Source organism: Oryza sativa, chromosome 8 (genome assembly GCF_034140825.1).
Source record: "Oryza sativa Japonica Group chromosome 8, ASM3414082v1".
Lineage (NCBI taxonomy): Eukaryota > Viridiplantae > Streptophyta > Magnoliopsida > Poales > Poaceae > Oryza > Oryza sativa.
In genome coordinates, this window is record NC_089042.1 from 27,318,198 (window position 1) to 27,336,366 (window position 18,169).

At 43.5% G+C, this 18,169-nt stretch overlaps 2 protein-coding genes across 2 annotated transcripts; both read right to left on the bottom strand.

Moving 5' to 3' along the window:
- Positions 1-3,855: 3,855 nt before the first annotated feature.
- LOC9271308 (putative disease resistance protein RGA3) lies at positions 3,856-7,701 on the bottom strand. The gene has a single exon (XM_015793871.3). It carries the CDS (start codon positions 7,644-7,646, stop codon positions 4,014-4,016), a length of 3,633 nt encoding a protein of 1,210 aa, XP_015649357.1. The 5' UTR covers positions 7,647-7,701; the 3' UTR covers positions 3,856-4,013.
- Positions 7,702-8,564: 863 nt separating this feature from the next.
- On the bottom strand, positions 8,565-13,725 carry LOC4346203 (putative disease resistance protein RGA1). Its single transcript, XM_015795222.3, has one exon. The coding sequence runs from the start codon at positions 13,628-13,630 to the stop codon at positions 10,076-10,078; it is 3,555 nt and encodes a 1,184-aa protein (XP_015650708.1). The 5' UTR covers positions 13,631-13,725; the 3' UTR covers positions 8,565-10,075.
- Between the last annotated feature and the right edge of the window lie 4,444 nt (positions 13,726-18,169).

Here is an 18,169-nt window from a genome sequence, read left to right on the forward strand (position 1 = left end):
AGAGTCTGAAACTATCTTAAAATTTTTCAACTACGCATGCATGGCCTATTGATATGCATTAGTTGGGCATGGGAGATTTGGATGCTAACTTTGGATTATTTTGCTTCAAAAATTGTGTTCTTGGCTCCCTATCCTGATCGGTTGTGCTATATGTGTGCTGTGCAATCAAGGTAAAAGAAAGGTCTAGAGGAGAGCTTTGCTTTAGTGATTCTAAATTCGATATTTTAGCTCTTATACATGTAATTTTTATTGTGTTTTTGCTCAACGTGCAAAAACATACTTTGCTGTCATATATTTGTTTGATTGATCATCCATACTCCGATTGAATCTGAATGTAGTTCAGTTATTGGCAATTGTCATAATTAAAGTATTAAACTGGCTATGAATTACATGTCTGTGCAGAGCATCAGCTGAGTAGGCTGTAAAATTGCTAAATGCTACTAAGAATCAACATAGGTATACCCATCTCTGAAACTAAGTCCCCTCAGCATTTTGTCTGTACTAACTTCCCAGTTTATTTTCATGTTTGTGTGTCTGAAAATAATATGTTTTTGGTAGTTTGGCTGATGTATCAAGCAGAGCAGGTACTCGGTGGTCCCTTTGTACTGCTGTTAGCTGCCAGTTTTTTTATCCAACTGAATGTCAGGTAGAAGGAACAGGAAGGAAATTGGGCAGTAACACCATTCAAAACTGTATAGTGGAGCTGTGGAAGTATGATAGGTAAAAGCTTTCCGTGATTGAACTTCAACTAGATTTTTTTGCCTTTTGTATTTAGTATTGTTTCAATGGTAGTTTTCCTATGGAAATAGCTGTTTCAGGTATATTTAGCTATGCCTTTTTTTTCACGGTGTTGATTTGGTGAGTAGATCATCTGCTATGTTTGCTACGAATATTATAGTTCTGCTCTTCAATGAAATGTAAACAATGTGAATTGAGGTTAATTTACGATAGTTGGCATGTGACTAGGTGAGATTTTCTTTGTGTATCCTGAGCAAATCTACCGAACATCAATAAATTATGCATTGTACACATGGTCTTCAGATTGACGGTCATATTTTTTTTCACTCTATTATGATTACTTTTGTGCTGTTTCAGGTGGAACCAAAATCAGGTATGCATCCAGTCATTAGTTTCACTCTGTTTATTTGTAATTTTTGTTTTAGATTTGTGTCGTAAATTGCTTAGATTTTTTTTTTGGGGGGTGTCTCAAACTTCACATTTGAGAAAAATATATTGTTTAGTGCATTGGTCGGCATGCATGTATGATAATCAATGCACATCAGGCTAGCAAATCTGACACGTCATCCTTTGAGTTTGGTATTGCAGTTCCTGTCAATGCCCTCTTGGATATATACATACATGGGCTAAAATGGTTCTAGCACAAAATGTCCTTATTCCTACAGTGTATGAAGATACTTCGTTATCTAACAAATGCCTTTTCTGTGTGTGCAGATTGTTTGGTGGTTGAACTTTTGACGGAAATGGACTATGGAGATATAAATGTGACACTTCCAGATTACTGATATATGTTGGGTATTTGTATGTAATTAAACAACGTGTACCTATTCGATAGTGTGATGACAGCTGACCTGAATTGATGAATTATGATGTGCAATGTGTGATCTGTATTTTAGGTTAAGTGATTTATAATTGTAATGCATTGTCCAGTCATGTATAGATATCGGTAAAACAAACTACTATTTCGCTATCCTACTGTGTGATACGGTGATAGGGCGTGCAACGCGCGTGAAATGTCTAGTTGAAAGAAAGAGCTTAACTTGATTCGAGGATTTGGGGGTTTATTTAGGTTTTTCTCAATTTGGCGGTTCGGGGAATTTCCACATATGACTTGGTTATGTTGGTTTCAAACTTTCTATCCCTCCTAGATAATTTTATTGTGTTCAATTCAGAGTCCATGACTAACACGGAGGCCACGGCTGAAAAATTAGCCCCGTACAGATGAAAATGTTTATTTGATTCGATCTCTGATCTCTCTCTTTTTTTTTGCTTGCAATTTTTTTTATAATCGATATTTTTTTTATCTCAAACAAATATGAAAGTGAAACTTCTGGTGATTTTGATGTCAACAATAAAAAATAATCGATTTATTTTGTTGTGCTTTGGCACTTGCCAATTGCCACCCACACATTAAAAGGAATTATGTTTTGTTCTGTACAGGTTTCTGAATTCATTGGTGGGAGAAGCTGAAGAGATGTGATTAGAATTCGCTAGCTGCTTGTTTGCCTGGTACCAAGTTTAATGGATCCTACTCAATGCAACATGTTTCCTTTTAACCATTCTATGGTCTCTGCAAAATCTGGAGTAGTCAATGGTGAATAAAATGCACACACAATTCACAATTGTCCTATGTTCTCCACTTGTCTTTACTGAATCCTGACTAACACCTAGCAGCAGGTTAAAAACCTTCTAGAAGGTATACAATACATAAAATTTCACGATTGAAATCTGGCGCATATGGTTAATTGGTTACCAACTTGTATGTTTTTTTTTAAGATTATGTAGATAATTTTGCTTGTTACTCCTATATCATTAAGAAAAAGAAAGGAGTTCTTTCCGTTCAATGAAATACTAGCCGCTTTCCTACTTTTACATTAAAAAAAATAGAGAAAGGAGCACAAACATGACAGAACGCTAGGAAACAGTCTCACAAATTTACATCAACTGGCATGTTCACTTCTTCGCCTGGTTTTGAAAATCATGGCCTTTGTTCATCCTTCCCATCTGCTCTTCTCACACCCTTCATCAATATGGCCTAGCTGGCATGGCCACTGTTATTATAAGGAGAGACATTGCTGCCAATCACAGCCTTCATCTTAGCTGCTTTTAGGGAACACGCAAAAGACTTGCACATCTTTGTAGTATTAAGAAAGGGGGTTGTCTAACATCTGATCTGACAATGAAATTGCCGGCAAAAGAAAGATACACGGCTTCCTCAGCTGTTCTGCTTACCATCTAACTGCAGCTCCTTGGTGCCTCTGGTTGCAGCAGGTGGGCATGCCTGCCTTCTTGTGCTGCCACTTCCTATATCATCTGCACCTAACGTTGAATCTCTATACCAACCTTTCGCTGTCGATTGTGCACGGCGTGTCAATATTGTTCCAGTTTAAATTTCCAAAAAAAAAAGTTCCAGTTTTGATCAGATTCTTCAGTGCATTGCAAGGGAGCTCAGGTTTCATCACTTTCTTGAGTGCACTTGTACTACTACCTTGGCTTACATAGCATCTGTCAGAGTGTAACTTGGTGCATTTCTACTTGAAGTAGAAGCTGTAGGTGCAGTTGCAGCAACTGGTTTCTGGTGTCTGCTCATTATGGCTGCGTAAGTTGACCTCTTCTCATTGGAGATGGACGATGGAGCTGGAGCCCCTCTATATATGTTTTTCTTTGATGAAGAGTCAGGTGTTGGTAACATTGATCTCAGTAATGTTTTTGTTGCCCCTGTCTTTCCTGAGAGCTGCCAGGGATAATACCAAGATCAAGAGAAGCTCTTTGATGAACAAATACATTCTAGAAATGTGTATTGCAATTGAGGAAGAAAATTGGCATCTAGGATCTTTAGCATTCAGTATAGAAGACTACAGAGCAGATAGTATATACCCTGGAAGCTGAAGGTTTGACTGGCCGAGAGATTGGTAACTCCTTCTGGAAAGCCATTTGACAGGAGTTATTTTCGGCCAACCCAGCAAAAAAAAAAAAAGAGAGGTGTTGGTTTCCATCTCTATGGAAGGAAACAGTGGTGAAGCTGGAGGTGTCTTCAGCCTGAAACAATCTGTTCTTCTAAGAAACAGTTCCAACAACAAAAGGATACGATCTAGAGTGAATTATATCCTACCACAATCATTATTCTCACACTTTGACAATAATGGAAGAAGAAGCATGGAAACAATTCTGGACCTTTGCATGGTGACAAGAGTGAGATAATGGAAGAGCAAAGCGTATGCACCTCATTTGAGAGTCAGCAGGAGGGGATGAGCCTTTTTACAAGCTTCTTCAGGTTAGATTCCAGACCTTGATTCCTCCTCCATTTCTGTTTTCGCTGCTGCTGGAATGCATATACGTTGAACGGAAGAGACAAGATCAAAATACTCACCACCTTCTCTGCACCGTGTTTCCAATCCAGGGCACCCTTGTATGGACAGTTCTTTCAGTGTTGGAAGTCGCTGGAGGAGACCCTGTGGGAATTCCTCTATCTCTGCACATGCCTGAATCTCCAAAATTTTAAGGGAAACGAGGCCATCCATCCCATCAGGAAGATCTTTCAGGACATAGCAGTTCATCAAATAAAGATGCCTTAACATGGCCAGATTTCCAAGGTTCGAAGGCAATGCCACCAATCTTCGGCAAGATTCTAACCGCAGATCCTGCAGGGATGCAGGCAGCATTGGGATCTCCAGTAGATTGTAGCAGTGTTGTATGTGTAACCTCTCTAGATGGGACAGTGACATGAATTTTTCCTCGGATGATGAACCTTTTCCCTCAAGTCTATGACAGTGCTCAATATATAGGTGTCGAAGGTGAATCAAGCTCGTCAACTCCTCAGTTGGCCAGCACACAAGACTGAGGCACATATGAATATGCAATACCTCCACAAAGGCAAAGCATTTCCAGAGCCCAAGACGCATTTCGGATGAGCCGGATGCAGCCGTGAAGCAGTTTACTAGACTCAAACTCCGAAGGTATTCTAGCTGGCCTTGATTTGCCTCCACCTGCAGAGTGGTTGGAATGTGTGTTGAAGATCTAAGAACTAGTTCTACGAGAGATGGCCATGAGCCCAAAGGCATGCTCACACAATCACAAAGACTGTTTGCAACGTAATTGAGCTTGGACAATGATGTCAGATGTGTGAGTTCGTTCATTGCAAGCATATAAGATCCAAATCTGTCCAGTTCTTTTAGAACCGGACAGTCTGGGACACTTGCAAGTTTACTACAGCGAATGATCTGTAGCATTTCGAGCTCTGGAAATGTAACCAAATTCTTAGCCTCACCTGCAGTATTTTCTGCCCATTTCTCCAAGCTAAATAACAACTCTAGTTTCAGAGACTTTAACTTTGGGAAAACTTGCTGAGGGATGGTGTATCCTTCAGCTCCCACACCAACGTTCTTACACAATGTGGTTAGATTATCCATACGGGATAACTGCAGATGCTCAAGCGAGACCGATAACCACAGTGTTGATAGATCCTTGCATCCTAAACAGTTGGAAATGCGGAGAGTTGTTAGGCACTGCAACATCTGTGGGTCTCTCATCCATTGTGGGATCTTCAGGCCACTATATCCATGCAGCTCTAAAATTTTGAGCTTACCATGAGGTGTAAGTGACTCCAACACTTCTTCCTCATTGTAGGCACTGTTTTCCGGTGTGTAAATTTTATCACGACCCCAGTGCAATAGTAGTTCACTTAGATTTTCCTTCTGATGGAGATTGGCTTCTATTCCATTGTTCCTGCAATTAATTTTTCTCAAATTGTACAGTTCCAACCTGTTGGCAATGTGACGCAAGTTCTTGAGCTCGTCAATTCCACAACCAGCTTTAGTGTCCAAAACAAATGTTGTTAGAGTGCGAAGATTGTTCAAAAGACCAAAGTTTGGTGGCATCCGCACCAAACTATCACATCCCAGAAGATAAAGATGGAGGAGCTTCCTCATTTTTCCCATACTTTCCGGTAAATATTTTAGAAAGCTGCAACCATTGAGTCTCAATGTTTGTAAGTTATACATCACACATATTGAACTTGGCAACATAACAATTTGAGACATAGATAGGTCAAGATATCGTAGATGCTTCGAATAAGTGATCACATGGTTAGACATAACCGAATGGTAATGGAAGATTCCCTTTTCAATTACAAGGGTTCTTAATGATGCCAGGCTTAAATCCTTGAGATCCCTGCACAAGGGTGATGGCACTATCCAAGTACGGAGAGATGATGTTACTTGTAACATTTCCATAGTTTCTTGCATACCAAAAGTGCTAGATATATTCATGTGACGGACATTTCTGACAGATGCATCGTGCTGAAGTACATGTTCTGAAGTTACACATTCGTCTGCCACGTCTTTTGCTAGGTCATGCATCAAATCGTGCATTTTGCAACCAATGGACTCATATGGTAATGCCTTGTCCATAATTTCCTTTTGTAGAATGGTCGACGGCTGGAGCTCTGCCAAATGGTCCAGAGTTTTCTTTGCTTTGACATCTTGGAGGAAGGATCTCCAAACCAAATATTGGAAGGTGTATTCTCCTTTTTGTTCCAAATCCATTATTCCATCTTCTTGGATGAAACCATTTGCCATCCACAGTTGGATCAAGACTTCCTTGTCCATCTCATGGTTCCTTGGGAATATGGAACAGAAGGCAAAACATTGCTTCATTTCGGATGGTAAGTGTCTGTAGCTTAATTTAAGCATGGAAAGTATTTCATCTTTGTCTCTGGCACTGTCTGCGATGGCTTTCCATTCATGGAGTTGTTGCTTTGAGCTCATCAGGCCACCCATAGCATTGAGAGCAAGAGGAAGCCCCTTGCATTTCTTGACAATAAGTCTTCCAATGGTGACCAATTCTGCTGTCTCTCGTACTTCTTCACTGAATGCTTTCTTTGAGAACAATTCCCATGAATCATCATCATTCAGACATGCTAGTTCATGGGATCTCATGGTGCCCATGATAGATGCTACTTGTTGGCTCCGAGTTGTGACCACTACAACACTTCCATGACCACCAGCAGCAGAGCACAAGAGTGGCCTTAGTTCATCCTTCCACTTGTTCTCATCCTCGTTCCATACATCGTCAAGAACTAACAGAAACCTTCTGCTACCAATGGCTCCCTCAAGCTGCCGTCGCAAGAGCTCGATGGTGTCCTTGTCAGGCACTTGACATCTTCGATTTGTAGCCAATTCAACGATGGATTTCAGAAGGGGAACAGCTTCAAAATTCTCTGAAACACAGTGCCACATCTTCAGCTGGAAATGGTCACGTACCCTCGTGTCGTTGTACACCATCTTGGCGAGCGTCGTCTTGCCTGAACCCCCGATCCCGATGACAGGGAGAACCTGCAATCTCTGCTCATATCGCTGATCCAGCAACAGCTTAACCACCACCTCCTTGTCGTCGTCTCTGCCAACAATGTCACTTGATTCATCCAGTGCAGCAGAATGCATCTGGAGATAAGGAGGTTTCAGTTCTTGTGGTGATTCTGTGCGATCCACTGACAAGCCAAGCTCGTTCATCTTGTCAACCAGCTTGTTCATCTTCTCGAGGACATTGCTCAGCTTCTTGCTCATGGTTACGCGGAACAGGAGTGGGTTGTGCGGGGTGAAGTAGCCGAGTACCTTGCCGGCGGTGGCGTCGCCGTCGCGGCGCAGCGCCTCGTAGCGGAAGTCGTCGAGGACGTCGTCGGCCTCGTAGGCGGCGGCGTTGAGGTCCTTCATCCAGCGCCTGACGGCGAGGTTGGTCTCGCTCTTCGCCTCGGCGTCGGCCAGCGCGCGCTGGACGGCCAGCAGCTGGCGTTGCAGCTTGCGGCGGTCGTCGTCGACGGCGCCGCACGCGCCGGTGACTCTCTGTACGAGTGCATCGGCGGCCTTCGCCGCCACCCCGCGCACCATGGGGAGGATTAGCGATTCCGCCATGGCTCTATGCTGCTCACTAATTAGCTGCAACTTCTCTCGCTTTTTCTCTCAGGCTCTTTGATTGCTCGATGCGCGAAAGAAAGCAAAGAGGCAATTAAGCTTATATTTTTGGCTGTCACAGTCTTCAATTGTTCATTTGAATTGATCGAGCATGTTGATAGTTGACTTTTTTTTTTTTTGCATTGTACATTCAAATCTTAGTTTCTTTGTGGGTTGTCATATTAGTACTTACCAGGATTTTCAGCTGATTGCACTAGATTTTTGTTCCTTCTGATTAGTCCCGTCACAGAGATACCATGTTCTATCTTGATGTAGACTACTTAAATGGGGTATTGTCTACTTTGTTGTAAAAGAAAAAGAAAAACCATGCACTCTATGATCTCAGGCTTTATGAATAGCCAATAATAACAAGAATTTCAACGCCCCATTTGCAGTACAACACGATTTGCAACCGTCATCGTAACACGCAACAACCCACAGAAGGAGAACTCACCAAGGAATGGCTCAGAATCAACAAATTATGCATGACATGATAACTGCATATTCAATCACCAACTGCATATCGGCTTAATTACAGCCCAGCATGCACCTGGTTTCGATGAATGAAATCGACATCGATGAGCTTGCAATCGGGTAGATCGCCGTGGTGGTTCAGAAATCAGAAGTACACTGCGATAGCGATGTCGATGACAGGAGAAGACTCTGAAGATTATAGAAACCAGACACCCTAAAATCTTAGAAAAATCTGAACTTCTTAAGAGTCTGAAACCCTGAACTTTTTGCAAACTTCTGAAGGATAAGGGCCGTCCGATCTGATCCAGACGGTTAAGATATTCGGAAAATTCAACACTTGTCCACGACTTTTTGCGAGAAACCCCCTCCTAGTATATGGTCTTCTCGTTCCAAGTCCCCGTCTCCATCCCCATCCCCATCCCCTTGCCTGCCCGGACTTCTCCGCCGGATTGGCCTTGCCGGCCGCCGGGGAAGGACGGCCTAGTGGCTTCAATGTTGGGTTCGTCTGCCGCCGCGCTGGATCCGCCGACGCCGATGGCTTCCGTACGGGGCAGTGGTGCTCTCCGGCACCCGCGGCATGCGAGCGGAAACCTGCGGTGGTCCGAGGGTTCCCGGGGTGAACTAAGGGTCGCGGCACGAGCCCTGGCGGAAGCTCATTGAGACGCTCGGTGAAGAGGCGGAGAGGATTTCTCACCGTTGGTACCTCCTCCTCCTCCTCCCACCTCTGCTCCTGCTGCTTCTTTGTCGTATTACAAGTTCGCGGTTCCTAGGGTTTGGATGCCATTTACTTTCCTGCAGTGGTTTCTAGGATTTGGTCGCGATTTGTAGGGTTTGGACGCGACTTTGTTGTTGTTGTCAAAAGATTGGAAGGGTTGCATCCGATGGTATTAAGGAGACTCGTTCTGTATTTATGTTTAAGGTTTGCATATGACGTGAGAATGAGAGGATTAGGAGGATTTCTAAAAGATTTTAGGGTGTCTGGTTTGAGCGGTTTTACCATGTTTACTTGTTTGCTGGTTTACGTTATAGACCCTTTGCTGTTTTTCAGGACGTATGCTTGCAAAACTATGATGGCTAGTTGCAATTTGGGATTGTTTTTGTGTTTTACAATCTAATGCAAATAAATTCTATGCTCAGACTATGTATCTTTGGGGTTGTGTACGAAAGGGCACGTAGTCTAGTGGTTACAGTGACCTGAGTAGTACCCCAAGATCCTGAGTTCAAATCTCCATAGGAGCGAATTTCAGATTAGGTTGTTTGCGGGGTTAAGTTCCCTATTTCAATGGCCGTATATATCCGGTTCCGGTTGGATGTAGAGGCCGGTATATATATCCGGTTCCGGTTGGATGCAGAGGCCGGTAAAAAATACCCTTCTCTAAAAAAAAATCTTTAGGGTTGTGTATATCCTGTGGGATGTAGAGGCAGGGTTTTAATCCATTATCTAAAAAAAAATAAATTCTATGTCTAAATTCGAAGCAAATGCAGTGTTTGGTAGTGGTGATGTCTAGCTCAATCTTCAGATGGCATATGGATTCATTGACTGCAATCTGTGATCTTTACCATTTTTATTGGTTGAGCAAGCAATGGTTAACATTTAGCACTACTGATCTAGGTTCAAAGGTGAGGGACTGATAGCCCTTGGATTGCGCATCATGTGTGGGTTGTTCACTGCTATCCACCTATCACAGATTCAGATTCAGAGGAACACAAACATTACATTTACATAATGAGTAAATTCACGGTCCTTGAGAGGTACCATATTTTACACTAGAAAAATATGGTATCTCCTCAATGACTGTAAAATCACTCTTACATAATCCAAGGAGGAGAAGGGGAAAAAAAGAGAAGAGGCAGTGCATGTAGGCAGACCTTAGTTGAGAGTTGAGCAGCAAGGCAGGAATTTCTTTGCAAACCCCTTAACAGGGTCTTTCTTCTATGAAGTCTCTGTTCAGACATGGAATATTAGAGACATACTCCCAGTACTCCCCTCCTCTTCTGCATCGCTTATCTAACTTGTGGCTTCCTAGTGTCATTAGCTTCCTGAGGTTTGGCAGTCGCTGAAGAAGACTCTGTGGCAGTGTCTCTACCCCAGGGCACTGCCGAACACATAGTTCCTGAAGACCAGTGAGGCCATCCATAACATCAGGCAAATTTCTCAGACTTGAGCAAGAAAATAATGTGAGATCTCTCAACTTGGCAAGTCTTGCAAGATTTGGTGGCAGAGACACCAAAGAAGTGCATTCATTAATGCGTAGTGTCTCCAGTGAAGCAGGGAGCTTGGGAATCTCTAATAAGTTATTGCAAAATTCTATGTACAACTTTTCCAGACCAGACGGGAATAAGGATTCTTCTGATGATGAACTGGTCAGATTCTTGCAATAACTAAATCTTACACAACGAAGGGAATTCAAGCCACAGAGCTCCTTCACAGGCCAATGGACAAGATCGTCGCATAATACTATCGACAATTCTTCCACAAATGCAAAGCAATCCCAGAAACCAAAGGGCCAGTTTGACGAATTAGGTGAGAAGAAACAACTAGAATACCAAATGCTCAGCTTCTGAATTGATTCCAGAGGGGGCATGGTCGTCTGCTGCTCATCTGGGAGAAGCGAGTTCCCTAAAGAGGCTAGCGCTAATGTCACAAGAGATGGCCAGGAGCGTATTGGTATTACCTGCAAATCCTTAGAAACACTCCAGTCACCAACATAGTTGAGTTGGGAAAGTGCTGCAAGATGGCTGAGTGAGTTCAGTGCAATTCTGCACTGGAATATATCCAGCTCTCGTAGGATAGGAGCTTTTGGAATATTCACTAGCTTTGGACAATTGTAAATTTTTAATTCTTTGAGCTCAGGGAACATCACCGATGTTACTTCATTGTCCATCCATTTCTCCAAGTTAGGTAAGTAATGTAAATGCATCTTCTTCAGCTTTGGAAAAATTTCCAGGGAACCATTGCATCCTGGAACAGCCATGTCAATGCCACTAGATAATGTGGTCAAATTATCCAAACGGGATAAAGACAGGGACTCAAGAGAGACAGACTGCCATAACGGTGGTAGATCCTTACATCTCCAGCACTCAGACATGTGGAGTTCTTTTAGGCATAGGAAAATTGCGGGGTTTTTCATCCATGATGACATTTCAATATGACCAGAGCCCCATACCTGCAATGTTTCAAGTCTGCTAGGAGGTAAAGAGAACTCTACGATCTCCTTTTTGTTGTCAACAACATCGAGATCAAAGTCATGGTCACTGTACTCGAATATATCATGACACCAGTGCAACAACAACTCAGTTACATTTTCTTGGATATGGAGATTGGCTTCTCTTGCATTTGACCCACTTTGTATAGCTTTCAGATTAAACAGTTCTAGTCGGCCACCTAGATGATGCAAGTCTTTCAGTTCTTCAAGCCCACATCCATCTTTGGTATCCACAACAAATGTGGTAAGAGTCCGGAGGTTCTTTAGCTGACCAATTCTTGGTGGCATGCGTTTCAAGCTATGACAACCAATAAGATAAAGGTGCCTGAGCTTGCTCATAAATCTCATACCCTCTGGTAAATGCTGAAGTTTCAAGCAACCATTTAACCTCAAAGCTTGCAAGCTGTATAACATACATATTGAATCAGGTAAATGTTCTAGCTTACTAGAATGAGAAAGATCAAGGTATCGTAAGTGTGTTATACTTGCTAATGCCTTTGGAGAAACATTCAATTTATCATTATGCAATGCTCGTAAAGACGTCAAGTTTAATCTCTTGATATTTCTGGGTAGTGGTGATGATTTTGACCAATATGGTGACAATAATGTGTGAAGAGGTCCCACATGTTTAAATAATTCACTGTTCTCTTGCAACTTGGCACTTGACATCAGATGGCGGACATCTTTCATCGAGGCTTTTTGCTGGTTCAGGTCTTGCGCATCAACACATTCCTCTGTGACAGATTTTGCTAGATCATGCATTAGATCATGCATGTAGCATGTAATTGACTTGTAAGTCTGTTTAATCCCGACATGAAAACTTTCTACCTTTACATCTTGGAAGAAGGACCTCCACACTAGCTCATTGAAAACAAACTGTCCTCTCTCTTCCAAATCCATCATCCCCTCCTCTTGGATGAAATTATTCGCTATCCAGAGCTGGACCAACTTGTCCCTCTCCATCTGGTAGTCCTTTGGGAAGATTGCGCAAAAGGCAAAACATTGCTTCATTTCAAGTGGTAAGTGCCTATAGCTCAGTTTTAGTATGGATAGGATCTCATTTGTAGTCCCAACATCCTCCCAACTCTTGCTTCCTGCAATAGCTTCCCATTCCTGGATTCGCTTCTTGGAACTCATAAGGCCTCCCATTGTCTTCAGAGCAAGAGGTAACCCTTTGCACTTCTTGACAATACGATTGCCAATCTCTGCAAACTCTGGCTGCTGCTCCTCTTCTTTACTGAATGCTTTCTTCCGGAATAATTCCCATGAATCATCATGGTTTAGGTATGATAGCGTGTGAGCAGGAACTGTGCCCATTATGGATGCTACCCGCTGGCTCCGAGTTGTGACAAGTACTACACTTCCTGGAGCACCAGCAGAATGCAGCAATGGCCTCAGCTCCTCCCATTTATGTTCCTCCTCATTCCAAACATCATCAAGAACAAGTAGATACCTTTTGCGGCCTACCACCTCATGTAGACGGCTGCGCAATAGTTCGATTCTGTCTGGCAAGGTGCAATTTCCCCTGGTAGCCAATTCAATAATGGATCTGACTAGAGAAACAACATTGAAATCATCTGAGACACAGAGCCACATGGGCAACTCAAAGCGTTGTTGAACCCTTGTGTCGTTGTACACCATCTTCGCAAGTGTGGTCTTGCCCAATCCCCCCATCCCTACGATTGATAGCACCTCAACCATCCGCTTGGATCGCTGCTCAAGTAACAAATTCACCACCATCTCCTTGTCGTCGTCTCTGCCAACGATCTCCATCAAGCTATCGAGGCCGGAGTGCGTCTGAGGATGGATCACATGTACTGTTGCCTGATCTGCACGCTCCACTAGGCCAAACTTGTTCATCTCTTCAACCAGCTCGTTGATCTTCTTGAGGACACTGTTCAGCTTCTTGCTCATGGCAACACGGAACAGGAGGGGGCTGTGCGGCGTGAAGTAGCCGAGTACCTTGTCGGTGGTGGAGTCGCCGATCTGGGCGTCGCGGCGCAGTGCCTCGTAGTGGAAGTCGTCGAGGACGTCGTCGGCCTCGTACGCGACGGCCTTGAGGTCCTTCATCCACCTCTTCACGGCGGGGCTGGTCTCGCTCTTCGCCTCGGCGTCGGACAGCTTGCACTGGACGGCCAGAAGCTGGCGCTCCAGCTTGTGGCGATCGCCGTCGACGCCGCACATGCGAGTGACGCTCTGGACGAGCGCGCCGGCCGCCTTGCCGACCACCCCGCGCACCACCGGGAGGAGCAGCGATTCTGCCATGCTTCTACCACTACTCAGCTCGCACTAGCTGACAGTGACAACGGGCCTTCTTTACTTCTGTGCTGTCTCTGTCTATCTCAGGATATCTGATTGCTGGATGTGCGAAGGAAATTAGTAGCGAATAAGAGGACGAGTGATCGATGATCTGAATCGTAATGTAAGTCAAGGCAAAGTCAAGGTGATAGTATTATTTTGGCAAAATTATTTTTGGCCGTCCAGCTAGCCTGGCTAAGCACGCTTTACTACTGTTGTTATATACTCCCTCCGTTTCGAAATGTTTGACCGTTCGTCTTATTCAAGAAATTTAAGTAATTATTAATTCTTTTCCTATCATTTGATTCATTGTTAAATATATTTTTATGTAGGCATATAATTTTACATATTTTACAAGAAGTTTTTGAATAAGACGAACGGTCAAACATGCACCGGCGGATCTGTAGGGTGGTCCGGGTGGTCCCAAAAAAATTGCGGCGCAACTAGGTAGTATAAGTTTCTTTAAAAAAAAGAAAAGAAAAAACTTGTACGATACCAGATCAGACCGAAGCGCCAGCGTCAAGACTCGAGCGACGAGCCGTCTTCCTTCTAGCGATCAAAACAATCACGCCTTGTTTTCCGCCGCAAGATTGGTGGGCAGGAGCATGACCGCGAGCGCTGATCGAGCGAGATAGAGATCGAGTCCGCGACTCCGCAACGGCGTCTCTGCCCTCCGCGCCATGACCGCGATGGCGCGACTGCTCTGTCCTCTCGACTCACTCATTCGATTTTTGATGACCTGATCGTCGACCGTCATCGCCGGACGCCGGCTCGCCGCTTCGGCGAATCAGCCTTCAGCGCTTCTGTTCAGTGGCATGCCGCGTGTGTCATGGCCGGTTCGTCGGCGCCGGCCGCCGGGATCAGCGATTTCTTTTTCTGTTCGGCGTCCAGACTCCAGAACTCCAGCAGCGTGCAGGCGGCAGGCATGTGGCTGTGATGCCGTGTGGGTGTGGCAGGTATTTAGGATTTTAGGTCTTGAACTTGTGTTGTTTTTTCTTCAATTTTCATATTTAACTTTTAAAACTTGTGAATTTGATACTAAATTGTATTATTGTATTGTAGATTGCATAAAAAAGATGAAGATATTGCAGGATGTTTTCATTCATTAAGCGGGATGTTTTTCTTCAAAGTGAATGAAGAAAATATAATGGACACTTTCATGGCCACTGTTAGAAGTAGACCTTATAAAAAGTAGTAGTATGGTAATTTTCTTCAAACTTTTCTAGCCATATAAACTTGTTTAAGTCTGAATTTTACTAATTAATTGCTAATTTATATATGTTTTAAGATGTCTTATTAATATATATAACATGGTACACTTTTGGTTTATTTTATTATTTTGTATTTGTATTATATATATTACCATCATTACATTTTTTTCACATTTATAGTGTTTATTTTTGTTAAGTCGGACCACCTATATCATAAATCCTAGATACGCCGCTGTAAACATGTGCTAAAAAGTCAACGGTGTCAAATATTTCGAAACGGAGGGAGTATAAAAGAATGGAAAGCAGTAAAGCACGCTTGGTTGAATGGACACGGCGATGCCTTGTCTTGCTCCGAAATTCCTACTGATGATGATAAGCAAGTACTAGTGTACTCCTAATCAGCTAGCTAGGCGCACTTGTTTTTAGGAGGAAATGCTAGATCACCGTAAAAGTTGTCTTTTACAGTACTTATTTGCACCGGAAAAATCAAAAGAAGAGAGTGAAAAGCTTCAATGAATATATATCACGTCGATTCCCCCCGCAAAATCAATACCAAGATTTGGCCGCCAGATTGACACGAAATCATCGACCTACAGACAAGACGACGCAGAATGCTGCAAGTGCAAGCAAGTCTGTAGTTGAGGCATTTCTACAAGCACCTTGCGTGCACGAACGCGGCGCGCCTGAAGTCCCACAGGAGCGGGGCGATGATGATGAGGGAGAGTAAGGGTCTGTTCACTTTGATGTCATTTTCAACCTTACCAAATTTTAGTCAAAATTTTAGTAAGTTTTTAAAATTTTGGTAACTATGTCAAAATTTTGGCAAGGTTTTTTTTGGCATTAAAGTGAACAGGTCATAAGAGGCTAGGGAGAGGGCGTGACATGAGCGAGGGATGAGGAGGGGCTCCATGTCGTGTGCTCGCTCACCGTCGCCATCGCCGCTGCCGCCGGCACGCGCCGATCGATGGGATGCCGGATGCGAGTAAGCGGCCAGCAAAGGCCGCGTGAGATGAGCTAATGGAGCCTGAAAACATTGGAAATTATAGAACTGAACTGTTCACGTTGGGCCTCATCCTCCTCTCTTCGGCTTGGCCCAAGCCTTCTCCTTCCCTCTCCGTCACTTTCTGTTGGAATTTTGAGGCCTCATCTTTCCACCGAGTTTAAACCTCATCCTTAAATCGCACCAGAAATCTTAACCCCCAACTTATAAATCCGGTGTAAAAGAAATCCTACGGCAGTATGGAGGCTGGTGAGGGAGCAGCGAGGTCATTGCCGATGTCGATGGCCTCTTCGGCCCCGCTTACCTCTCTATTCTCCATTGTCACCGAGCTGGTTGCTTGATGGAGACGTGACGGTGGCAGGATGGGTGTCGTGGCGCTGCCGAGCTCGTCGACGTACTAGGGGTGTTGTCGTCGGTATCAGCTGCCCTATTCTTGGTCATCCTCGAGCCGTCCCCACCCCCGCCTCCTCACCGCCATGGCTACGGCGGGCACCACCACATTGTGCTTCCTCCGCCACTACCTCCCACTCCCACTCACTAAATTTTGATGTAATATTTTAGTTCTTTTATATATGAGTTGACGGTTAAAGTTTATACTTAACGACCGTTAACATCGTGCTAATCATCTAAGCTTGTATGGAGAGGGCTTTCCCTTGTTCTTCTCCAAGAGCATGGAACTGCAAGATGGATATATCCATGCTTATAATCTAAATTTACATGCTTCCTTCGATTCAAATTATTTGTCATGTTTGTCCTAAGTTAAGCATGTCTATCTTTAATCATTATTTTTTTTCTTTAACCGTCTTAAACATACGAATTATTATATATACTATGTAAGTATTTCTCAATGTGAATCTGAAAATATAAATCTTATGATAATAGAGAATTTAAGTGTATAGAAACTGATGGTCAAAGATTGAAACATTTAATTTGACTCAGGAATTATGAACAATAAATAATTTGACACGGGGGAAGTATATGCTTGATAAATATGCAATCCAGACACAAGCATTAATTCTAGAGAAAAGAAATGATATCCGATATGCCTACACTAGATCATGTTGCATGTAAATTAAATTACAAACACCAGAGTAGTGTTTGTAATTAAATTAATCCTGCCACAAAACAGGCGAATGGCATCCCATACAATATAATTATGGTGTGTCTGCTGTTTTCAGTAATGGTACTCTGCAGCAGCAATACAAGCTAGGTCCCCCAAGCATTAATGCATTTAATTGATATATGTAGCTTGTCGATATATATTTATGTGTGGATCTTTGCCAAAGGAGCTAGCCCGAAAAGTTTAGTACATTCCAGCCAACATTTTCTCATGGGCAAGGCTGCGCGCTGTCAAAGATAGAAGAAGAGGTTGAACGAGATGGAGTCCTGTTTTGTAACGCCCCACGGGACACGCCGAGGCAACGACTCTGGCTCTCTCCCCTGACCAACAGAGGCCATACCCCTATCGTGTTCGTGTACGCGATTTTCGAGTTAGGAACGCTCAAAAGGAGGATCCTCTGAGGTATTAAACGTATATTACTGACAAAATCAATTCCATAACCCCTGGCTATTTTGCGAGACGAATATAACGAGGTATACTAACCCATGTTTAGCGGATGATTATTGTAGCAAATCATAGATTAATATATCTTGTTAGATTCGTCTCACAAAAATAACCCAGGGGTTATGAAATGAATTTTATCAGTAATCTACGTTTAATACTCCTAAATAGCAAGATTCTGGAGGGCTATTTAATAGTCCGGATGATCCAAACAAGACCATATGGCTAAGGCCCTCGTGGCCTTCTACCTCTTGGTAGGTTGTCTCAGTGTAAGATGGTAATGGTAGGTCTAAGATTGACAGCAATACTGAGGGCGCGCTCTTTGTTGTGGCACGATCAAAGCTCACTGTCGATGCCTTCAGCGATCTTAAGCCATCTACAGAGTTGCGGATGTTGCTTGTCCCCTACATTGAACCAGCATCCATCACGCTTGGAATACAGGTCATCATCCAATTTGGATATATTCAATGGTCTATCATAACTTGCCTGCGTTGTGTTTGGGCGGGGCCGATGCCACCTTGCCAGTGCTCCTCATTGCCCCTCCACGCCGACCGCCTGCCACCCAGTTGATGGCCCTGGCACACCGGACAAGCCTCCCGGAGCTCGCCGGCCAACCTCCGTGTGGTCATCGGGGAGAGGAAGAAAAGAACATGATTGAAAAATGGACAACAGCGGCATTATTAGAATTTTACGAAATTTTTGTGGCATCTAGTCGGTTTCACAAATTGTAACAA